The following is a 24,990-nucleotide window of genomic DNA, read 5'->3' as shown; positions in this document are numbered from 1 at the left end:
TAGGAGGACGTTTAGGCTACTCTAAATCTCTCTACAATGAATTGCACTGTTGTGTGCTTGAAATAGACGGAATTCTAGCGCACCACGGCAAAAAGTCACACTGCCCCCGTGTGTGTGAGTGTAACGTGAACACGCGGCAGTGTATTAATTTTGTCGTGCGCTTTAGCACGATGTAATAGATGACAGGAGCCGATAAAACGAGCAAACATCGACGGAATATATAACGTACATTTGCTCCGTGTGCCGGACACAAGCGGTTAATGGCAAAGTGCCTGACCTCGTAACCCTCAGACCCAGCAGATGTACTTGCATGATTAATACCTGGCCACGCTAGTTCGAAAGCCCCCCTTTCGACGTAAAAATGTTGCACAAGGAACAGGTGTGTGACATAATCGTAACGCAATCTCGCGAGGCATTAATCAATACGAAGCAAGCACTCTCTCTCTCTCTGTTGGACGAAGAGCCAATTCTTTAGAGTTCGATCCAAGCACCAGCATTCAGTAATGCAGAATTTAATTTCGTCTCTGCTTCTTGATTGTATTATTAATCGGGCAAAGAGCCGCTGCGTTGTTGTGACAAGTATAAGACTTCGATTCGGTGGACCCGAGTGCCTTTTTCAGTTGGCTTTACGTGCTTACTAATTTAGCGTTACATCTATGCGAGTAATTACGAAAATTCGCGAGGCTCAGTCCCGCTGGAATTTCTATTCACCCTCATTTCGGCCGCCGTTTCGCCGACAATTTATCGCCCATGCGATAACGACGCTAAACCGTACAAATTGATGCTAATTCACCCTTTCGGAACGGGCAGATTTTAAGCGCAGGGACAATAGAAGCAATCCTCTTTCCGATGTGCAGGACTCTTAAAAAGTGTGATGCCACTCGAGGAAGATTGAAAGCTCCGGGTTCTGGAGAACGGAGCAAACACGACGGTTGAATGGATCAATTTGTTACTTTAGGTGGCACTATTTTGGAACGTGCAAGTAGCATTGAAATGGTGGTAGCATAAAATCAGATTATTAATACGCTCGACATACTTTAAATGGTATTTAAAATAGTCGGATCGCAATTCCAAGGAAAATGCTGCGGAAAATGTGCAGGGCACGAAATATCAGACCGCCGGTTATCGCATATCGATGGTATGTAAGGAACACGTGCGGTATATAGCAAAGTGCCTGACCTCGTAACCTGTAGATCCGAGAGATGTGCTTTACGATCTGAGCGTGATGCATGTACAGGTAGTCCAGCAAGTGGGAACGCGCGCAATAAAGATAAAGCTGCACAAATGCTGGCGAACTCTACGCCAAAAGGGAATGATTCATTACGCAAACGACGTTGCGCAAAATCTTTCGCAAAAACAACCACGCAACCCTCCCGAAAACCACGCCTCCCAAGCACCTCCAATTACTTTAGCAAACACCCAAAAAAAAGTCAAGCTAAATCGCATACGTAATATATTAAAAATACTCGAGCATAACATCACGATGTTTGCCAGTACCCGTGGTACTAATTGAATTCGAAAATAAACGCTTCCGTTGCCGTCGGTCGAAGAGCAACAAATATCGCTGCAGCTTCCGCCAAAACAGGGGCAGGAATAATTCAGCTCTTGCATTTCAGCCTGAAAAATATTTTTCCAGGGAAGAACGTATCCGGTTTTCGAAGCGGGAGGATGCTCGAAAAATTATTCGCCGTTGGAACGAACGACCAACGACAAAGGCCCACCGTTCCGCCTGCAAGAGCTGCATTAAACACACTAATAATAAAAATACAAAAAATGCTCGTCAGGTAGAGGAGATTTCTGGGCGCGTGAATGGCGCGTAATTACGGAACGCACGCGCGTAAAAATTAGCGGGTAAACGGTCGCGTCGGAGCAACGGTACACGCCGCTAACGAGATGTACGCGCGAGGATTCGGTGCCGTGCAAACACTGTTTCCATGTAGTCACCTGAAACATCGAAGGGTGGCTAATGAGCGGGGAATATTATCCGAATATTCCCTCGTAAAGTCTGCCACGGTACCGGACGCGAGCGGTAAACGGCCGAGCGGCTGGCCTCCTAACCTCTAGACCCTGAAGATGGGTACCTGGGAGATGGTTCCGCGCGAGCATGACTCTCGCGGAGGCTTCCTTTTCCGTTAAGGTGGCCAGCAGCCCATTGGAACGGCAGCCTTTACGCGTAATACGCGCGCGTCGCGCCGCTGAGTGGTCCCGCGGTTCCGGGCGGAGCGATTAAAACGGCGCTTTCGACGCGCGAAAGCCTTCTGCCGCGCAGCCAGCCGCAATCGTAATAATCGCGATAATAAGCGGCTGAAAAAAGTCGCGGTTAACTGTGATTCCAGCGGACGCTTCATCGCGCCCTGCCCGCCTCCGCCTCGCAACCGGTTCCATTATCTCGGAAGGGTTCTGAATGTGTTCACGACGGGATGACGGACGTTGCGCACCGATAACAGGCCCGTCTACCGAGCTACCAGAGTACTGTTAAGTAATATTTCGCGCCGGCTATTGGATCGACCCGTGGATAAACAATGGGCAATTCTTGATCGTATATTCTCGCGTGGGAGTGTTGCTTTTAACAGAGCTCGGTTCGAAGGCGCATTTTAGCGGATGTTTCTTTATTCACGCTCCGTTTGTAATCGATTGGCATTACCTAGGAATATGTAAATGGTCTGAGAGTTGTGGATACTTTGTCCATTTGTTAGGCAGTTGCTTTAGTTGAGTCATATGATATTGCATCTAGAGTTCAAAGTTTAAAGTTTGCAGCGTTTAAGTCGGCTGGTTTCCTAGGATCTCGGTGTCTGATCATTGACGGTCCGTTACTCCTGCAGCATCTACTCTACTGAAATCTGTGTCAGAGGGAATCGACGAATCCTCGAGCTCCCATCGCTCCCTTCCTTCCTTGAAAAACACACCAGGCAGCAATCTACTTGCCAATTCCATCTAAAATCCTGTTCAAGTCGATTTCCCGTGAAACTGCTATTTGAATTCTCAAGGCACGCGATTCCCTCGAGCCGTTCGATGCGAGTGATGCAACCACCACCGCCTCCGATGGCAGGCGGAAAGGGAGCACCGTTCGCGGCTCGTAACAATGAATCAGGGTAATGCAAACGGAACTGTTTGTCCGCGGGAAGGCGACGCGGACGGTGCGGGGCCCGCGTTGATCCATCGCGGCGAGGGGGAGGCCGCCGAGGGATCGCAATTTTTCCACGGTTCGTCGAATTCGCGCCGCGAACGCCTTCCCTTCCAGTCGAACGGGCCCCTCGTGCTGTTCAAAGAGAACGGTGAGACAGCACGTGGTGGGTACTCGCGGATCAGCGAAGTAACGGTGTCCGGTAACCGCGTCAGAGCCGGTGCTAGCGGTACTCGAAAGCGTTCCGTTACTCGACCGACAGATCCGCTAACGCGACTCGCGCGCCTTCTCTCTTTCTCTCTGCACCTTTCTCTCCCGCCCTCTCCATCGTGGGATGAGAAGCGTGCACGAAAAGCGCCGGCACATCGAGCCGTCTCCTCTGCTACGGCCCGCCACGAGTAATGGTCCTTCATTACGCGGCTGACTCCAAGAACCGACCTCGACCGTTCGTCTCCCCATTCCGAAGCTAACTCAACTTTGATTTATACGACCCCTTCCGCCCTGGTCGGTAGGCTCGACCTGGACGAGCCCACCGTTTTCATCGAGAATCGGCCGAGACTCGGAGGCGATGGGATGCGGAAGATAGAGGAGAACTGGGCGAGACTTCGATGGAGGTGATCGTGGGTGATCATAGGTACAAAGATCGTTCGCTCAACGTTTTGGCGCTCGCCATGCTGAATGATATATGGTAATAGTGGACTCTGAACGTTCCTGATCCAGCGAGGAGTGGCTCTGTTGCGTGAACAGCATCGGCTATGCGAGTGAAAGACAGGCTGCTTGGATGCCTGTTCGCTCTTGTGCTGTTAATTTATGTCGGGCTGTTCGCGTTATGATCATTTATGGCCGTTAGAATGCGTCGCGATGCCACGGCGAGGGAATTTGTTTGTATAGATATTTCCTGGTTTTTGTCAGTTGGATTTTGCGCTTGGATAAATTGTATTGCTTTACGAAAGAGGATTCTCCTGCGAGAGATTTTGTATTCGCAAAACTGACGTATTAATCCAATACGAGCGTGCAATTAAAACAGTTTCACGCAGCGCAGGAGATCGAAGAACTCTTCTGACCCAACGGTATCTCTCCATTCGTCGAAATCAATTACTCAACGACCGTTCGACCAGCCCCGGAATTAATTTCGTTAATTAAAACGCGACGCGGCCTCGTGGGGACCCCAAAGAGCCCCGCCGGAGCGCAAAGCGCGACATCGATCCGTTTTACATTGCGGTGTGCGATGTAATGTGCCGTAGTTACACAGCCAAAAGAGAAACAGGCGACCTCGACCGTCGTCTTTCACTCGCTAAGCCTGCTGGAGTTCCTAAGTTCAACCGAGCCTTTCTCCTCCCACTCCAAGCGCTCGCGAAAAATTCGCGAACAAACTAGTGCATATCAAAGCACGAGAAAAGAAGAGGCAAATCTAATGGAAGATTTCCATCTTCTCGTATCGGATAAATTAATTACAAGGTTCGACAATTGAATTCCAGCACTGAGTCCATTACACACCCGCGAAAGCGCGTAACAGGATATTGCAATTTTTTAAAAGAAGTCAAGGCAAGGAAACCTAGAATCAAATTACACCGACATTTTCGTAACTTACATGAAGAGATCCCCCACTCGGAAATTCCAAAAATTATAAAACTTTGGAGATATGTAGAGGATATATAGGTATATATATCGCAATTTTTTTGCTGCTCAAATTCACTCTAAGGTGTTGAAATTATTCACCCCTGAAAATTAATTCAGGTACTTTCCGATTTGATGTTATAACTCGCGAACTGTGAGAGGTAAAAAAATGTTTGCAGGCAACAGTTACTTCTTTTAATCGAGACTATCATTTGGTAAAAGTGTTAGAACACAGAATCGGAAAATAGCCGGATTTTGAAGGGTCAATTTCACCCCCCTAGAGTAAATTTGGGCAGCAATAAAAAATTGCGTAATACATACCTATATACCCTCTACATATTCCCAAACTTTCATAATTTTTTAAATTTCCGGGTTGGGTATCTTCCCCTGTTAGTTCCATCACACTTTTTCTTAACCCTCGAAACAGAACTCACATTGAATAGCTGAGACGTGTCAAAGAACTTAATGATTATGCACGTAAATCAGTTGCAAACGTGTTTCCATTTTGTACGTCCATTCTGAAATACGGTTTCCTTTACGATAGCGCCGGTACTCGATTGTCGAACTATGTATTTGAAAAGAGGCAATGATCGCGATGGATCGTCATCAACGTTTCGCTAATCCAACAAAAACATCTAAGTGAAGATGCCCATAGGATCTTGAATATAACCCTACCGGAAGATCTCGATCGTTTCCTATTCGTACCTGTGCCCGTGATCGGTGGAGACGCCAGCTGCGAGCTGCTTATATCCGGCGGCTGTTGCGTCTGTTGCGTTTGTTGCTGTTGTGGCGGTTGTTGTTGCGTTTGCTGCTGTTGCTGCGGGCTATTCGCGGCGACTTGCACGGAGCCCGGACTAGCCGCGCTTTCCGCCATTTTTCCACTTAACTCTTTCGATCGAATCAGTTCAATCTAACGACATCTCTCAGGATCGAACGGTCGACTACGCGATTTACAACGCTGCTTATCGGTACCGCTCTCACCCCAATGAACGAATCAGACCAGACGCGTATCAATTTCACATAAAAGGATAAAAGTCCTTTCCAGTCTTGCGTTCACACAAACCTGCTGTACCTTCGTACATAAGTGGATTTCTTTACACTCGTTAATAATGAATTCGTGAGTTCGGTTGCTTTCTCTGTGTCGTTTGCGTGAGATACTACGAGGAGTTCGAAAGTTCTTGTTGCTTTCGTCTCTTTACCGATGCTTTTTCCGCTTCTGCCTGTTCACTCTTACGATCAGGCTATTGTTGTCAACGGCCTGCACCAGTGAGCCGCGCTTTCACAGGGAGAAAATTCATCAACGGTCGCTACAGGATCCTGTTTCACGTCAATGGACATTACGATCGACTCGAATCGCGATCCCGATGCCATCTCTTCTGCGGGAGGAGTTAAAGACGCACTGTCGAGGCTGCTGGTGTGTCTGTGGGTCGATCGTACTGTCGATTTAACGAACGTTCGACGATCCGATTGGGTTGGCAAGAAGACGAAGAGGAAACGTTGATTTCTTTTGTAGCTGAGTCGATGATCTTGCCCGACGCTTGTCAATTATTTTAGGCGATTATCCTCTCTTTATGCACAGTCGGTGGTTATCAGTCAGCGATTTTTAATCGTCTTGTTAGTCGTTAATCGTCGATATTTAAAATAGTCTATGATGAGGATGCATTTGGGGAGGGTGGGATAAAATTCGTTAAAAGTTTCGAATTGAAGAAAGACATTGAATAAGACGACGCGCCCGTTTAATCCACGCCTGCTGGCGCCGCGGAGTCACTCGTTAAGATAGAAAAACCTTTCGATCTCAGGGACAAGGTACCGGTATCGTCAATCTACCGAGTCAACCCCCAATCACCTTGCCCCGGCCAATCTATCTTCGGTACCCTTCGAAAAACGAAGGGGACAAGGCGAACGAAATTCAGAGCGAAAAATCGCGGTAAACGAAGGAAGCTTACAAGGTACAACAATTTTATATGTTTCTCTGTTGATCAGTCGAGAGACGAGAATAATATCTGAGGCACTGTTTATCGTATCGACCGCGGCTATCGTCCGCGTGGTCGACCATTCGTACGTGGAAAGATCTCTGCCGTTCCACGGTCTGTTTCGCGCGGAAAGGATGGAACCAAGGGAAACTGGACACAACGAAGTGCAATGAACCGCGGGAACAACACAGACACGCGGCAACGATCCTCGCGTGTCCGATTCATATACCGATAATTAGTCGAGAAGGCATAAAATTTTAGGCACTCTTCACCTTGTATCCCCGATATACGCTCTATACCGATACTTGACGACCTACGACGACGTACCACCGCGCGGGAAACAGAAGAAACGGGAAGATACCCTGAACACCGGCCGTAGCGTGGCGAGAATACGCTGACAGTACAACACAAGTAAAAAATCTCCAGAAAGCGGAGCAACGAGGGGGTGGGCGTGAGAAGCGAAGGGAACGAGACGTCGTAAAATCGTACAAATTGAGAAGGAATCGGCGCAAGTACCGATTGAGAAAATACTTAGGCACTCGTTTGTCTTATAAATGTGCGGTCGACGTCGACCCCTTCCCGAACGTTACCCCTGTCAAAGGGACACGCGAAACGGAATCACGAATGTCCCGGCGCGGCACGCCAGCGAACGCAGGGGAGAAAGGCAGAAGTAGGGTGGCGAGCGAAGTAAGACGCCGGAGAGGGTTGGAGTAGAGGCGACGAGTCGATAGGTCAGTGGGTCTCGTTCAAAGAACGACTCTCTTCGATTCACCCGCGCGTTCGTACGCGCAGCCACGTCGCCCTCCTGCCCCCCCTAATACACCGTTTCCTCCACCGGTCGCTGTCCTCTGATGCGACGATTTAGCTATTCGATGGGATTAAAGGGGTAAAAGTAAAAAAGTAGCCGCGAGGGAGGAGAAGGGGCGTCGCAGGTCGATAGGTCAGTAGGTCTCGTTCAGAGAACCGTTCGTCCAGGGAGTTTCCGTCCAGTTCGCACTCTCGTTTTCAACGTCCCCCTTCTGCTAATCCAGACGCACTGATCATCGACGTTTACTTGCTCCGTATCCGTCTTTCGAATTCTTCGAGCACGCACATGTGTGCCACGATGGGGAACTAGGCACGGTGCGATGTTAGTTTATAAGTTTCCTCGACAGCACTTGGGATCAGTCTACCCCGCGAGCCCCTGGTGAATTTCTCGTTGACAGCGGCTGTGCCCTGTGCGCTGTCAGGCGGAAGGCTGGGCTTTTCGATCGGGGGGGAACGTCGATACTCGTCAGAGCGGCTGATCAGATCTCACACAGGGGCGAAATGCACGCGTTTATTCGCGACCTTCGCCGCGACTAATTCGGTAGGCTGCGGTCGATATTCCGTTAACAACCAGCCCCGTCGCTCAACACGATGCGACGTCGTGCAACCCAGCGAAACAATTCGTGTTATCCGTGTCCAACGTTTCCTGTCCCTTCACATTTCACCTCGTCCCGATCGTCCTCCCATCCCTGTGCTCCCGTCCGCGAACTCACATCCTATGGAAGAAACTAACATCGCCGCGAGAATCAGTAACCGTCACCACGATTCCTGGCACCGTGCGTCGACGCCGGAGAAATTACGCGAGAGTCTTCGCTAACGAAATCCTGGGGATCTTCAATCATCGACCAAACACTGTTCCCCGAGCTCGAGGGAATCGCGAACAGGGCTACCACGGGGGATCATCGCACTGTTTGATAGTATTTCCACGGCATCGATCATTGTCCGGTCTCTGAGACTTCGATCAGGGTGGCAGGAACACAGGATCCCCAGGATCCCCCCCTGATTGACCTAAGTTGGGGGATCACAGAGCTGGGCCAGGCTCGACGGTGCTCGGCGACAGAGTTCTGGCCATGGGTGACAGTGTTGGTGGAAGGAACGAGTCAGGTCACGAGTCCGATTCACTTGGCCTCGTGGGCTTTACGTCACTGTCGTCTCCGTCATCCTGGCGAAACTGGTGCGTAACCGTTCGTCCGATTCTGACAGGAACACACCGCGGGTACCACGGGAACAACACCCCCGGACGAGGACACGCGACGCGAGCGGTGCACGCGCGTAGGCGACGACGCGTACGGGATCCCTTGGATCCCTCGGAAAAAGCTCGTGCTCAGGTCGTTTCGGTGCCGAACGTCTCGTTTCGGCTATGCACTTCACGGGGAACCAGTGGCTCGAGCTTCGAGCGGACGTCACCAGATGGCAGCCAGTGTTGAGCTACCACCGTTTGCTACCACCCCACCCGGATTACACCGATTCATACAGCTTTTACCCTGGTCGGCCGTCTTCCTCTTAAACATCCCCTGGCAGCTTGGCCAAACACTGTCCCGCCCGAGTCTTTGACACTGTTCCGGCTGTCTCGCGTCCAATTTCATGCGATCGAATCCCTGACGGAAATTACCCGAAATATATCGGAATGTTCTACCCCCCGAGGGCAGCGTTAGAGGGAGTTTCATTGGTTCAACGCGATTCAGGGATGACGCGCGCAAGCGCCGCCACTGCGCGCTCTGGATACTATCCGTTCGATCCGTTAGCAGCCTGTATGAGTCGGCCAGATAGACTGTTCCGTCTTCGTGGCGATAGGGCTGTAATCGTACCTGTAATCTTGCCCTTTCAGCACCATTTCGAGCAGATAATGGCAAGTTTGCTTGAGTATTCTCCGTCTTACAGAATCACCTTTCGATAATCGTAGTAGAATTATAGAACGAGGCGAGGGATGAAAACAGAAGTGGCTGTCGGTCGACGCGAAGGACCGTGTCCCTTTAAGGTGAGGTTCGATCTAGTATAACATACTTGTGCTAGCTCGGTGTGTGTATTTCGTTCGATTCAGACTGGATCGTTGTCTCGACGTCGGTACTATAGGTGGCCTCATTCGCGGATTTTTATTAGATTTCCAGTCGAATTACGCGAATCGTAGGCTAGGGTAATAGATACTTTCAACCGTGCACATGTTCTGCTATTTTCCAGCTAGGTTTCCAAGAGTGCGGCGAAAACGCGCAGTGTTGAGTTCGTACCAAGTTTCCCGACTGCAACGCGAGTAGACCTTCGTCTTATCGGCCTAGAACCCACATTTATCGCTGCCATGCATATGTGAAGTTAAGCCTCTGCCATCGGCATCGGAATGTCGCAGATACGAGAAACGTGGTGGCAAACGTGTTAGGCGAATCTACAGTGTACTGTCCAGGTTCAAACAGATTTCTTATTTTTTAACATCCGTATTAGTTGATATTAAGTTCAAGATAATTCTATAACTACCGCCTACTACTTCACCCACTAATTGAAAATTCTCTTCGGAGGCTCTGACAATTTATTCCCGTTAGAATTCTAAACCTACAGTTGAAACAATTGCGCCCAAGGGAAGTTGGCTGAGCAGTGAATGAAATTAGTGTCGTTACGAAATGGGACCTTTATTGGTTATAATTATTTGCACGTAAACCGTGCACAGCTCTCTTATATTCCCTGCTCCATCCGTGCCATTGAATTTATCGCTACCGTTATACCCCTTTCGACCGAATCCCCGCCACCGGTCGTGTCCGTTTGAGTTAAAGCGCCGCTCGAGCCGGCTACAAGCGAAGACTACACACCGAACACACTCTCCTCGCTCTCTTCGGCTCGATACGAGCCGCTGCATTTTCAGAACGGTACTCCTAACTGTATCTTACATACGTATATACACGTACATGTGTATATACGCCTGTTTCTGCTCACCTGTCGGCATCGCGACTAGGCAGCAGGGCGCGCATACCGAACAGAAAACAAGGGAAAATCCACGGGTTCCCATGGAACTCCAGGGAATCGAACGATCCTTCAATTAATTCGAACTCCGCTTTGGTATAGGATTTCGATGTGACTTAATGATCGATGGTATGCAACTGTCGTTTAGTAGATACCGCCTAGAAAACGGTTCAATATGCATGAAGCGAATCATAATGGATTCAATTTTCCGACCGCCGAGTCGTTGCTTGCGCGATACGTTATACGTTCCAGTTAGAAGTGAATCGAATTTTCCGAGGCCTGGTTCAAGAAACTTGGCACGCGAGCAACGTATAAAATACCACGCTCTGGAAAGTGTTAAAAATATCAAAATCCATCGCGATCCTTCGTAACGACAGGCCCCCTTGTCTCGTTACACTGGATCCGATACACGATGCACTTACGCGAGCACAAATTCGGAGAAGAAACGGTTAACGTCCAACGATCTGCGCCGAGTCAGCGTCGAAGAAGGTACAAACGTTGCGTACAATTATAAAACAATCGAGGATGCATTGAAACAACGATCGAGGGGATCAAGGGAGACGGCATGAACCGTTAATCGTTTTTAGAATCCCGCTTCAATGAGTCGCGCCGTGCGAGGCAACGATCAAAGAGAGGAGATGGAAGAGAGGAGAACGCGAAATGGGGGAGGAGAGCGAGGGCGAGGGGGAAGAGAGAGGGAGGCTCGGCTGGTTCGCTGGTCGAACAACGTGTAGCGGATCTTCTACGCAGGTACGTAACACTACGTACGTGCGGGTCGCGTGTAGGGATACTCACGTAATGTAGGCCCGTTGCCGGAGGTACCGTAAGACCTTGCTCTTACGTCACTAGAAGCCACGCGATTAGGAGAAAAAGGATACCGCTGCGAAGGGAGGCGGGGGAACAGGAACCGTGCCCTACGGGGTGCGCGCGTTCTCGCTCCTCATTCATGGAAAGCCACCACCGCGAACGCGAATTTTTTTTCATTTCCGATAATTCATAGTCTAGACAGACCTGCTTCAATTGTATTGGAATTCTAAGGGAAATACTATTTCGATCTTTGTGGCTTTTTGAAAATTATATTTCAGATTCGTCAACTTGGTACTATCGCGATTCTGTTTTAACATTTGTGTAATTAGAGTTGGACGATTCACAGACGTAAAGAGATTGGAATGATGTACTTATTGATTTTTAGAGTACTTAAGAGTTTTCTTGTTTCAGCTTTTAGAGTTTTTAGAAAAAGTGAGCGTTGATATGTCGAGCAAATAACACCACTGTGACAGTCGCTAAAGGAATCTTCTGTTTGTTTCGACGAAACCAGGGAACGATGTGTCACATGGCTGGCCGGGCAATTTCGTAAGAGACAACGATTATTTCGTCACTTTAGATGACTGCTGAGGCTTCACGTGAAATCATTAGCCCTTTCAGGCCCCCCTTCCCCGATTTCCATCCCTTCTCCACACGGAACCAACTCCGTCACCGACACGGTCCGCGTCCACGTGCTTCTATCTGCGGTCAGTGCACCTTGCTGCACGAACCGCAGCCATTTACCGAAGGTCCACGTAACGCGACGGTGCTTAATAATCTTTTCTCCCAAGGATCGTCGACCTTGCCGTTGCAGATAGAGAAAACGATTGGGGAGCGGGGAAGACCGAACGATAGACGCTCCAAGACGAAATTCTTCCAGATTTCCGGGCTTCCGACGGAAACGCTAATCGAATTATCTGTTCCTGAAGGAACACTTCCCCTTTTCATCGTAGTGTCCAATTATCTGGACTATACCCGTTTATTTAAAACCTGTTAACTATTTTTAATTAATTCTATCCATTTCTTGGAGTCTCGTGATCCTAGATCGACGGCAAATTGATTTCAGGTAATCTGTACACACCTGTGTCTTCTCACACCCCAAAATGGAATTATTTTTATTTAACATCCAACTTGCATGGCGTGTTGGAGTCTTTAACACTTCGGAGTGTGATTAGTCAATGGGATAAAACAATTGGAGTAAATAAATGGTCATCTAATTCATGCCTAAGAATAAGCATTACAATAGTGTGCAGAGTGAATCGAATTACCAGCTCTCATATCGGACGTTCAATTATATCGAGCAACGTGCAATTCGATAGGACAAAGTTGCAAGAAAGTTTAGTTCCATCGGTAGAATTACGCTTCACGTATCGTTTCGCAAAACCTCCTTATCGCGTCGAATCTAAAAATGCTTGTGCACGAAACAAGCAACCTACACCGAACATCTGAGACAATGATATTGCAGACAAAAGAGTATGCACGCGAGTGCAGATTTCTTATCTCCAAGTCTGATACCGCGCCGATGTAAATGCACGGATCTTCGTGTCGATGACACGCGCTAATGGAACGTTTACCACCGCCGACAACGCGGAAGTGAAAACTGCACCCGTAATCGCTGACTCGTTTTCGCCGAAATTAAACGGGAGCCCTGATCGCTCAGCTTGATACAGAATTCCCCCGTAATTCCCAAGCAGGGTTCCGTTAAGAAGATCTCTAAATTCGCAATAGAGTGCCATGCCATGATCTGCTAACATTTCAAATCTCATTGGACGCGCCATCTGACCTTGGTATCGCTTTCTGTGTCACGCAAGCCCTAGCGTGATCCCGTTTCCCGCGTGGTTCAGTGTACACAAGACTCTAGTTAAAGCCCAATGGCCGTCGCCCTCGGGTTGCCACCCTCTTAACCCAGTCCTATATTTTCACACCTTCCCGCCGTAATTCCACGCGGTGCCGATTCCCATTCCCATTCTTGCGCGTCGCGCGGGCAAGTCGAGCGTTGCGTCGAGCACCGTCTACTCCCACAGGTAGACACGAGCACGTACCGGGTTGGACCAGGAAGAGGATCGACGACGGTGGAGAAGGTGGCGAGGCCCTAGGAAGGCTCAAAGGTTCACGGCCGGGTGGTTGCTTTAAATCAGGCAGGTAAGGTGGTTTGACGGGGAAGAGACATCACTCGCCACGTGGTGGCTGCTCGAGGGTCATTGTCCTGCGGGCCCGAGCTTTGTCGAGGTGAATCGGCTACGGGGAACCGGCCACTCGTTCCAAAGTTCCCGCTGCTTTCGGCGGTCTTTGAATTGTTAGACGAGCGGCTTTTGTTGGTTCACGCCAGCGTTTAAGTGGTCGTATCGCGTGAAACGTGGCTCCGGTTTGCCCGTATACGAGTCTATAGAATCTCAACTCTTTCGTCATGTACGAGCCTCTTCCTATTTGACGTTAAAAAGAGGATGTTGGCTTACTGATACACCGGGGCCCCTAATCTCGGGGCCCGTCGATTCGTCATCGACTAACATTTAGCCTCTAACTTCTCGGAATGATAACGGGCGCAGAGTTTCTGTGAGAATACCGGCATCGTTGGCCGCGTATCTGGGATCCGAACTTACAAATCTCTGGACCAGACCCGTGTAAGATGATACAGAATCGAGCCCGATCGTTGTCGCCCCGAAAATGTTCTAGCTAGAAGTACTCTTGCTTTCGTAGCTGGAGACTCCGACTGTTTAACGCCGAATTCCTAACCAATTACGGGTGCCATTATCGCTGTGGCCAGGCATACATAGGTAGGTGGAACGAGGCGCGTAGAGCGGCCGACGTGACTGTAAATTTTTTACGAGCGTGAGATAGAGAAGGCAGCGGGGCTGTAAGTTTCGGCCACGGCGAGGACGAACAAACCCAACGAGCGAGCGAGCGAGCGAGCAAACGAGCGTACCAACGAACGAACGAGCGTGTAGCACCTGCGGTCGACGACCCTTGCGGTGCTATCGAATACCTGCCGACACAACGATCCGCTCGTTTGCTCGCTCGCGATCGTCTCGCTCTTTTGGTGGGCCATCGAAAACCTCGCTCGGCGAATCGTCCCCGAGCGTCGACGTCGTCGGTGGAATCGAAATGGAATACGGAAAATTCACGATCACTATATCTGAGAACTGTATTCTTACCTACTACCGATGCGGACTATAGTTGGTGATAAGAGCAGGTGGAATGTAGGGTTCGTCTATCTAAATATACCGACGTGACTATTATGGTATGCGCTATTTGATGGCTCGGCCATTCAGTTGCAAGATCGATGTGAAATGGTATCCGAAAACGATACATTCAATTACCGATTGTACGAATTAATTGAAGAGGAGCGGAATGCCATCGCTTTGGCTTCACTGGGCTATCGGAGGGTAAGTAAAATGTGTATGTTAACGAATAATCGGATCCGGTGAAATCGGATTTGTTCTCAAATACCACGCATTACCCGGTTAATGTGTAATTAAGTAGCACCAGTTTTCGATTAGAGAACATTAACGCGGGATTACGCCAGTAATGTGCGCAAAGTCCAACGAGTATGAAGATTTGTTTAGAAATTTCATGGAACTTTTTCGCGTCGCTGGAAGTTTTAGACGCCCGGCATATTGAACTGACTGGATTCAAATTTTCGACCAGATTCTTGCCGAAGAATTTCGTAAGGGAATGTTTACCCTAGGACAGCAAATAAATCTTTGAACGGTTTGATCGATCGCCCCGGCAACGGACGTACAGAGTGTTCAGTTCATTGAACTCATGCTCGACCTTCTCTCCTCGAGATTCGAGAAGCTGAATTAATGTCTAACGAAAACCTCGGAACGTGTCTACCCTTCGTAAGTGAGCTACGATCAAGATTAGATGCATACGGTAGAGGCTCTTCGCGTAGTCCAAGTTAAAATGATTTAGAGCCACTGAAGATGCTGGGACGAAAGATTTGTGGAGTGTAGATGTAAGAGGAGAACGCTGGATTTATTTCACGTTGGAATTAGTTGAATAACTAACAGTTAATTGTACTGGCAATTGGAATCACGAATCCCACCGTCATCTTCCTATCAACGATCCTTAACATTCCCTCGACGATCTAAACAGCGATCTAGGTCCTTCAACTACAACGGCCATCGCTCGGTTAAACCTGCGCACGACCTTCCACTTGCTCGGGTTCAGAATCCCGAATTAATCCCCCAGTAAAAGCATTATTTTCGTCAGGTGAATCACGACGAAGGTATGGCTACCTCACAGAAAGCATAGTATTAGCATCACCAAAGAAATATATAAACAGTACTTGCAGAATAAAATTTCATTGATAACTAACTTCATCACTATCCCAACAAAAGCACTATTAATTCCCTACCTTCTCCCCTACTCGATAACAATCCTACATCCACATCCTACGACATCTTGTATCAATATCCAAGGATTTCGAAATTACTCTACGAAACTGTAGTGACTCAGCTTCTCATTTCACTCCATGAACTATGATTCGAACGAGCCACATGCGTTTTCAAATAGTCTGAAGGCTACAGGAGAATTCGTCGGATCAAGGAACCCCGTGGCCACCATCGATCAAGCCCAGCCAGATCGTTGAACCCTAAACACGACCTCTTCTCAGTTTAGCTGAATCGATATTCGAGGAGAACCTTGAAAAGACCCTACTACCTTCGCGCTGGCTAGCTGGTATCCAGAGTGGCATAGAGTCCAAAGGCCTGGAGGTGTCGGAAGAGGCATGGTCCACGGTCAGGAAGAACAGTGGGGGCTGTCTGTAGGGGGAGTAGGAAGAGAGAGCAGAGGGGGAGTAGTAAGAAACAGCTGGTGGGTTGAACGAGCCTGGAGTTCAATGACTGGAGAACGAAGGAGCAAGCCGTGTTTCGAGTTAGGTAGGTAGGTAGGTAGGTAGGTAGGTAGATAGGTAGGCAACCGGGCAGAGACACGTTTACCTGCGTAGACTCGCGCGTTTACGGCGGGCGCGGGTGTGTGCGTGTTAAAAACGGTCGTTCCGATGCGTCACGTGTGTGGATGCCCCATGTAGCATACAACACGCGCCTCCCCGCTCGTAATTCTGAGTTTCGGAGCAGTGGAATCCGCGTGACTCACGGTTTTCCGTCGTCGCCCGATCCGCCGAGTCGCGGATCGTTTTACGCTGACGCGAAACCGAATTACCGTTGCCCCACGCTGTTTCCCTTCGACCCGCGGAACGGGCAAGCGGGGGCAAGCTTTCAGATTTTGTTCTCTTATCGCGGAATACCTCCGCGCGAGAGAAGTCACAAGCCTTTGTTCAGGGAGATTATACAGCTAGATTGGACCTGGAGTCGACGACTTCTTCAGCTGTCGTTTTCAGCGAGGCGATGAACGATCGCTGGACTCGCGAGGCACTCGAGCCTCGATACTTTGGGCTGCTGGGTGGGAGTTGGGCGTTTAGATAGAATCGAAGAATCAGGTGACCAGGTCAATGTATGCAGAGATCTCGGTGGATGATGATAAAACAGAGAATTTTCATTCATAATGCATGATTTAAATCATTTATGTAGAACGATAGGTAAGATCCTGCCAGCTAGCTTCGTGGAGCACAGTGTTTTGTATTCTCGACGAGTCTCGGCTCCGTTTAAAATACTCTGGCAGTTTCGTCACTGATGCCTCCCTGGTACTATTGTATGCGTGATTTCGAGAGGGTGGGGACAGTTAAAATTCGATGAAAAGACATTCGCGAACGGCCGCCTCGATCATGGGCCTGCCGTAACGGTACCAAGGAACGTAATTTGGGTAGAGCCACCCATCGACTTATACAACCTCGGTTCATTGCCTACTATCCCCCTTCCTGTGTTTCGTACAGCACAATCGATCCTCTTCGTAGACTTCTTTGTCCATGACGATGGTGAAGTCACTGCGGGTATATTTGGCTACGATTTGCATAAATATGACACCTGAGTAGATTTATAAATGGCTCCAAGTCGTTGGTTTAAAAGGATTAGTACTAATCGAGCAATAAATACTTCGAGTCTTACAGGAGCTTACACCTGTTCCGAGACCATAATTACCGTGGTTATTGATCATACTTAAGAGAGACTCTAGAAAACGCTAAGAGAATTGATTGACCAAATCGTTCGTACGCCACTCGATTAGTCGAGCGCTGAAATGTCAGCGCGATCGTGACAAAACTCTCATGGGATTCAGAATTCAGATTACGAGATTCCAGGCGACCTACCTGCACGTGAAACACCACGCGACCATGTAACTCACGTTCACGTAAATGCGTTCGTTCACGTTCGAGGTAACCGCCTGCCTATCGACATGTGTACCGAGCGTACGTGAATACCATTGATGGTACCAAAGTCAAGAGCCACGGCAGCCTCGCGCACGTATATTGCATAACATCTTACGAGGATTCATAAACCCGTATCCCACGTAACAGAGATTTCCACGTGAAGCATAAATCACTGGGATGCGGACGGAGGGAACGCACCAACGAGCAACACGTGTGCCGATCGTTTCATCTAAATTCTAACTAATCATCAGCATTTAACGAAATTCGACTCCCCATACCGGTGGTGGGTTCCTACTCGATAATCGGAATCCGAAGCTCAAGCTTTTCTGAAGGAACGACCATTGCAGAGGGGCGAATCAACCACGTTTGACAAACTTCTACTCTCGGTGCTCGAAGACCTCAGGCCCAAGACTTTCCGGGGAAACCGCGACTTGAAGAGGACGAGGAACGTTATGGAGGTACCAGCGGTTCGTCAAGTCTGTACTTATGTAAATAACCGCGGCGGGCGAAGGCACTTTAGTCAGCGGAATCCGGACTTGACCGGCCGTGGCATCGCGGGTACCACCAAAGTACCTGGTGGCCCGTGAGAGAGCGGACGAGTGCGTGTACGTACGGGCGTGCATGACGCCTAGGTGTGCGTGAACCGGCCCCGCGTGTTAAGCCGTACGTGTACGCCGAGTTCGTTGACCTTAGCTTTTGTTCCTGCCCCAAGTGGCGGGCCCGTCGACGCTTAGTCCGAAAAACAACGGCAGGCGCCGGTCGACGAGGCCCCAGCCACGGGTTCGAAACCAAAATCCACTCCGTCGCTCGGTTAGCTAATCAATCGTGACGCCCTTACGTTTACCAAGGTCTTTGCCACCTGTCACAGGAAGAGTATCTCGCTTTCCTACCTGCTTTTCCCCCCTTCTACCGTTCAACTCGCCGGTCACTCTTTCTCTTTCTACCTCTACCGCCACCTCCTTTTCCCTGTATCTCCTAGCCATCTTCCAGAGTATCTTTTCCCCGCTGCTTTTCCACTCCCCTCGCGCTGAGTGGATTTCGCGAGAGCAGGGACGAGACTCTGGCCTTTAAACGAAATATCGTCGGGTCTGGCCGACCGAAGGGGTCGATGATCTCGCGGTTACGCGGTTCACGAAGGTCAGTGAATAATTCGCGCAGATGGATACCGCGCTGATGCAATCTCGGCGATCCGATTTGTCAATTCTGACCCGACCTTCGGCTGCATCCTTCGCGCAAGCTCGATGAGGCGAGTTTTTCAACTTCCTCAGGGCGATCGCGCTGGGTAGTTGATTTTAATAAATGCCAGGCAACTTTCGATTTCCCTTGGCTACCATTTCTTTCTATAGCTAGATTCGTCGGGGACAAACCGCGCTTAAGATGCGTACGAAGGCTGTCGCGGAGTTGCCGACAATGAATTGCTAGGGTCATTTTAACGTGGACGTACTGGAGCCAGAGGGATGAAGAAAGACGAAGACGCTGGAAAAGGAAGACCACTGACTGACCCATGCTCCTTGTCAGTGTGTTACTGACCTCGAGTGACCCTGCTATCGCAACCGTAGCTCCGCATATTGTTAACTTCGACAGATATATTTATTTCTCTCGTAGGTCAATACTTGTTGCCACGGTCTTTGCGTCTCAAACAGCCGCCCGTTTTTAAGTTTCAGCTACGATACCCGGACAATTTCAGTAAGATTTATTGGAATGCCCGTGGCATACGTATAGAATAAAATTACTTATCTGAAAGTTATTAATATTCAATGATCCCTGAGACTTCCCACATTCTTCCCTGTATTCAGTAGGTACGAGTTTATTTTCCTTTCCTGTCTATTGGCGTTGATTCTACCACATATCCTGGCATTACGATATCCTGATTCGATTCCTCGAGCGACTTTAATTGTACAGGTAGCTCGGTGATGCGAACGAGGAAATTATATTTATAGGAGTTAAAAGTTTGTTTAGGTGTGCGAGGAGCTCGTGAACATGCTAATGGAGTGGTTAATTACTCGCAGATGAGCGAGTTCGCCCGAGAGACAGGTAAACGAATCGGATTCGCGTCTCACCGTCAGTGTGTTACTGACCTCGAGTAACCCTGCGATCGTGGCCACAACACCGCGTACTGTTACCCCGCGTGCAAATGCGTTTGCTACTCGAGGCCGCGTGACGAACGTTTCTATCTGCACCGTACGAACCGCAGATCGACCATTTTTCAATTGTTTTCGAGGTTTGTTTGCGTGTCATAGATTTCAAGGCCGCAGAATTCAATAGTCAACGAGTAGCGACGAGGGGTTCGATCCCTGCGTTAGATATCCAACGACGAAACACTGGGAGGGTAAGGGACTAGAAAATATACTAAAACGAGAGGAAAGTCAACTCACCTCTTATGGTGCTAGGCATCTTGTCCGAGATCACATATCCTGATATCCAAAGCGAGAGATGTTCGAGAAATCACGTTCGAAGCGAATTCACACGTTGATTCTTCCTTCACTTATTCTCTTATTAATCACTGACTCTGTTATCCACAATTCTGTACGAAAGACCGTGTTTCTGCTTCCGAGCACTGTATCAATTGCACCGACACCCTCACCGCGACGCCTCGGACAAGCGCCGGCGTTCGTCCATATCCGCGATGATCGTGACTATCAAACACCCTCGCGACTACGAGTCCCTGTCCATCGATCGTTGATCTCAACGTTTCCCTTTACAGTCATACGTCCAATCTTGTCTATACGTTTCCCATTTCTATTTCGAACGAACAGATCTATCGAGCCCCGCGAACAAGCACCCAGGGTGGAACAGGTGGCCAAACAATTTCAAAGCTGTACACCTTTCTCACTGATATAACTTGTTGATCCTGGATCCTCTCACTCTGGACCACCTTTCTCTGTCGTAGCTAGCCAAAAGACAACCCAACGATGTACCAGTGTTATCCCAGTTCTTGAATGACCAAGACCATGCCCGGCAATGGAAGCGAGTTCTTTGAAATTGTCACCCTTCGTAGTTACGAAAACGCACCAAACCGCAGAACTGTGAGCCGATAGTGAAATCGCTGCACGGTGACTCGTGTTATCAACGATGCGTGGCGAACGGTCTCGCTTATCGAGCCACGCGAACGCCGTTATCACGGGAACCGTCGCGTGGAAAACTGACCTAAGTGCCTGAAGATAGCCGGCAGCCACAGTTACGCGGAGCTCCTCGACGCAGCTTCTCAATGCTCGGCACTGCACCTTTCCTGTACCCAAATTCGTTGATATCTGTTCTGCTACACGAGTAACCTTCGACGTACTCCAGATGGCTCTGTTCTTCTTCCCCGGGTTTCAAGATGCAATTAATTGGCGGGGACCAAAGGTCCGGCAGATGGGATTGCGTAATCGGTACCGAAGTGCCGTCTCCGTTGCCACTATTCGGTGGTTCCTTCGAGTTCGTGAGCCACGAATGGCCGTGTCCCGGTTCGTCCTCTACCTGTGAACCAAGGTTCGGCGGTGGTCCGGTGGTGGTAGCCGGTGAGTGACTCTACCGTGGCGCAGAGATCCACAGGTGCTCGCCACGGTGCCTCGTACCCTTACCACTACCATCAACCCCCTCCCCTCCAGTGTACCGTAGACTCTTCCGCCTCCACCACCTTCTCCCGTACCCCTACCAGGCTGTCTCGTGCGACAGAACCTCTCCACATAGTGGTATCGTCGCCTCTCTTCATCCTCCCCCTCTACGCATCTGTCTCCCTCTCGGTATCGTTTCTTCTTCCTTTTCTTCGGCCACTTCTTCTCCCTCCTGCTCCTACCCTTCTTCGTCAACTTCTTCCTCGTCTTCCATCTCGTCTCCTTTGTCCGGTTTTTGCTTATCCCCGCAGGCTCCAAGGCTGGCTCTGTTTCTCCACGGTGCGCGCAGCTTTCTTCCGCGACGAGTTCGTCACTCGGATGCACCGTTCACCGTTATTCGCCTCGCACGGCATCCCCTTCGCATTCCTCCCTTCTTCCAGCCTACCGTTGCTCCGGCGCGGCTGCCCCGTTTCATCCGCCGCGCTGTACCCTCGCTAACTGCTCGCCCTTGTCCGCGGAGAGTGTCGCTTTCAAAGAGAAACTCGATGACATCGGGGCGAGGGTGGTGTTCATGAATCCCTCCGAGGCGAGACGCGGCTCAGGTTCTTCATTGACCGTTGGCAAGGTGTTCTTCCCGTGCGTTAGTGTCCGATTTGATCAGAGGCTTCAGAGGGGATGAACTCAACGACGCCGGCGACGTTGCGGTGCTCGTGCCTTCGATTTGGGTCTCCTTCCGTTCCGCGGGCTATCAATCCCTGACGGTCGGTTAATTAAACTCCGTGGCGGAGTTAACGATACCGCGGAATGGGATTAAAACTCAGAGGCCCGAGCGCGATGGATTTTTCGAGTCAACGCCTTAACCAGTACAGTTATTGCAAAACAACCATCTGCGATTCTAAAGAAGGCCACGCTGATTACCCGACCAATTCCGGGCGTGCATCGCTCCTCTAATGAATTGTTCGCGTAATGCCAATTAGCCGCGTGAAAAATCTTAGCGGTATCAAAACCACGTACTGCGAAAAAAGGATGGAACGAGACACGCAGTGATTTTAATCCGAATAAGCTGCACTCCGACTGTTGCATTATATAGACCGCAGTTACGTACTTCGTGTTTTTTTTTTTATTTTTTTATTTTAGCCGTTTTGTTTCGCGCCACTGTTCGCGGAATTTGACGTGTTTGTTTTTAACAGGATTCGTCTCTGTTTATAGATATTGGTACGTTCGTTAAAACAGGGAAACATTCCCAGCGTTATTTTTTATTTCCGAGTAAGCGAAACAATATTCTGTATAAAAGTATCATTGACATGCGAGAATTTGAGAAAATGCATATTGGTATAATAGTCGGAAATGATGCGTAATTCGAAAGTCGTTATTTTCGAGGCGTTACATACAAAAGAGGAAGCCATCGCAAGTACTTACATTACGTCACTATCAAACTCTGTGTTATCCCCAGCAGAAATGTCATAGAGCAGCTCGATCTAGTAAAAAAATATCAAGCAACTTGTGCACCTTGCTGGAAAGAACATCGTGTCAAAGGCAGCACGCAGTGGTAACTCTAACAAAGACATCCTGACCATGGAGGAGACCTGAACGCGGAGCACCGATATCCCGGAAGGGAGTCTATATTCCGGAAGGGCTTATTAACGTCAATACCGTCCGAGCGGTTCGACCTGTTCTCCATTCTCGAAAATCGATGCAGAGGAATCGTCGTTCGTGTGCACGGCCAGTTAACGAATCCCGCGGATTTGCAATAATCTGAAGAGCGAGGAATCGCTGAGGCCAAGCCTGACTGCCTGCCGGCCGAACGTGAATATTCCGATGGTCGTTGACCTCGGGCCGGTCTTTGGCGCCGAACCCAAGGCTAGCCTGACTCCCGCAAAGTGGCAGCTACAGGTATTTAGTCGGGTTGGGTATAGAGAACGTTGTGCTCAGCGATTTTGGATAATCGTGCACCGCCGGTCCCGATAGGAATCGGCAGGGACGCCTGATTGATCGCCAGCGTGTCTCGTTCCCGATCCTCCTTCGCGCGGAAAAACCTACGTCAGGCGCCTGAAAATCCATTGGACGCGACAAATCGCGACTCAAGCCAACGTACATTTCGTTTCATCGAAAATCCCCCCGTCGGGATATATATTCGAACACCGGCACCGTTAGGAATTCGTTAGGATGTGCCTGCTTTTCTGGATATCTATTGCCATCCACGGAAACATTCGTATAATTAGAAATTGAACGCATGATGTACGATCGTCTTCGCTTACGTTCGTGCGCGTCGTATAAGGTATACGTCCCATTAGCTGCTGTCCTCTTTACGGATTTTATTTCTTTCATTGAAGATGATGAATAAAGGAACGGTGGCGACGGAACCGGTAGGATATTGAAATTCGGGATGTTTGATCTTTTGGGTTATTCATCATCTGGTGTGTCATCAAATTCGTGAGTGGTGTTAATGAGTATGTATCGAGTTGTAAGAATAACGTTAAGGGTCTGTCAGCCTATTCCCAGTAACCCAGTTAGTTTCTCATTTTTCTCGCGCGCCAATAAGAGGTGCTTGATTGCAAATGACTATATCTTTACATGTCTGATTACCCTGATTCTCGATTCATTTAACTGGTATTTTAATAATGCGTTAATATTGTACCCATTTAAGGATATTCGTTCGGAAAAAGGGTACACCGAAATACTCCAAAGAACGTGACAGGCGCAAGGTTCAACCAAGCCCAGAGGCCCGGACGGTTTTTCGAGGCTACGCAGCGAAATGTTTTATATTAACCGTCGTTAGATCATAAAGTACACGTCGACGGTCAACGATCTTTGATCTCGACCACGATAAACCCACTGCTGTCGACGGTATTACCGGAAACGGTTAGGAAGCGACGATCGATTTTAACCGCGCGCAACCCCATCGCGATGACCTGGCGACGCGCTATTGGTCGATCCTTCACGAACAATGATTTCGTCGTTTCTTTCGATGATGAAGACCGCCACTGTTTCGAATCTTCCGTTTCACACTTCGCTCGACCGTTGCTCGCCCATCCTTTTTCTCGGGCCTTCTCCCGCAGCTTCCCCCAACTGTTACAGTAATCGCCGAACATGTTCTCAATCTTCAAGTTCGTAGAATTTCAGTTCCGTTCGGCTGTGTTACGGCACGTATCTGACTTCCTGCCGTTGAAAGGCATTCTGACACGGCGTAATTGACGCTTTTCTATTCCCACTGCGTTCTTTGGCTGGAAGAGCCGCGCAAGTGTCGTTGAAATTCTTCAAAAGGTATTGTTCCATCCCGCGATCCCCCGATTTTCTCAGCTTCTAGATTTCGTTCCCAGACTTGGCGACGCCAGTTCTCTACGTAAAAGAGACTTCTCCTGAGATTACAGCGCAGGACAGAATTTTCGTTAACGCGTCAGAATCGCTGTTTCCTGCATCCACCCTTCCGGCCCGCAATCCGGTCCGACTTCTTGTCGCCCGATCCTCTTGCTCTCGCCTACATACGAGGAGAATTATTCCCTCGCTGTAAATAATACCTTCCGCATTGTAATCCCAAGGACATAATTTCGTCCAACTCTCCTCTCTGCGCTGGTACCTACTCCCACATACTGTTGCTAAAAATAACAGAGGCCTCGTCTTCCTCTCCTCCCTATCGTACAATACCGTTTGCAATACGGACAGAAAAATGTCGCGCCATCCCTTTAATCTACACCATCTTCCTCTCTGCTGTCCCGATTATTCTTCCCCCCGTGCTTTACTTCACGAGTTCCATTAATCGAGATCTATTTAGGTACCGATGAAAATCCGCGATTTGAGCCACTTGATTCTTTCGAACCAAGGATGTCGCATAATTGCAGCCATTTTAGTGGCGTTCAATTTAAGTACAATGCATGGTACATTCCAACATCCGAAACCGCACGATTGGAAGCGTTACCT

General features: G+C 49.2%; 1 protein-coding gene and 1 long non-coding RNA gene across 7 annotated transcripts in view; one reads left to right on the top strand and one right to left on the bottom strand.

Annotated features, from left to right (window-relative positions):
- The window catches only part of Hr3 (nuclear hormone receptor 3 ROR-beta), a 137,881-nt gene that overhangs the window by 93,217 nt on the left and 19,674 nt on the right, over window positions 1–24,990 (bottom strand). Inside the window, exon 1 of one of the 6 annotated variants that reach the window (XM_076813317.1) lies at window positions 19,912–21,044. The exons of 2 other annotated variants lie outside the window; for them this stretch is intronic. In XM_076813317.1, the coding sequence (XP_076669432.1) occupies window positions 19,912–19,930 (19 nt within the window). In that variant the 5' untranslated portion in view covers window positions 19,931–21,044. Of the gene's footprint in view, window positions 1–5,416; window positions 9,076–19,911; window positions 21,045–24,990 lie in introns of those variants that run through there. 3 more of the 6 variants (XM_076813311.1, XM_076813310.1, XM_076813312.1) reach the window with 3 other exon arrangements.
- Window positions 9,312–11,198, top strand: LOC143368953 (uncharacterized). The gene is made up of 3 exons (XR_013085315.1): window positions 9,312–9,499; window positions 9,700–10,956; window positions 11,055–11,198. It is a non-coding gene; the product is annotated as an uncharacterized LOC143368953 (long non-coding RNA).

Source organism: Andrena cerasifolii, chromosome 5 (genome assembly GCF_050908995.1).
Source record: "Andrena cerasifolii isolate SP2316 chromosome 5, iyAndCera1_principal, whole genome shotgun sequence".
In the NCBI taxonomy this organism is placed as follows: domain Eukaryota; kingdom Metazoa; phylum Arthropoda; class Insecta; order Hymenoptera; family Andrenidae; genus Andrena; species Andrena cerasifolii.
This window is presented reverse-complemented; position numbering and strand designations above follow the sequence as displayed.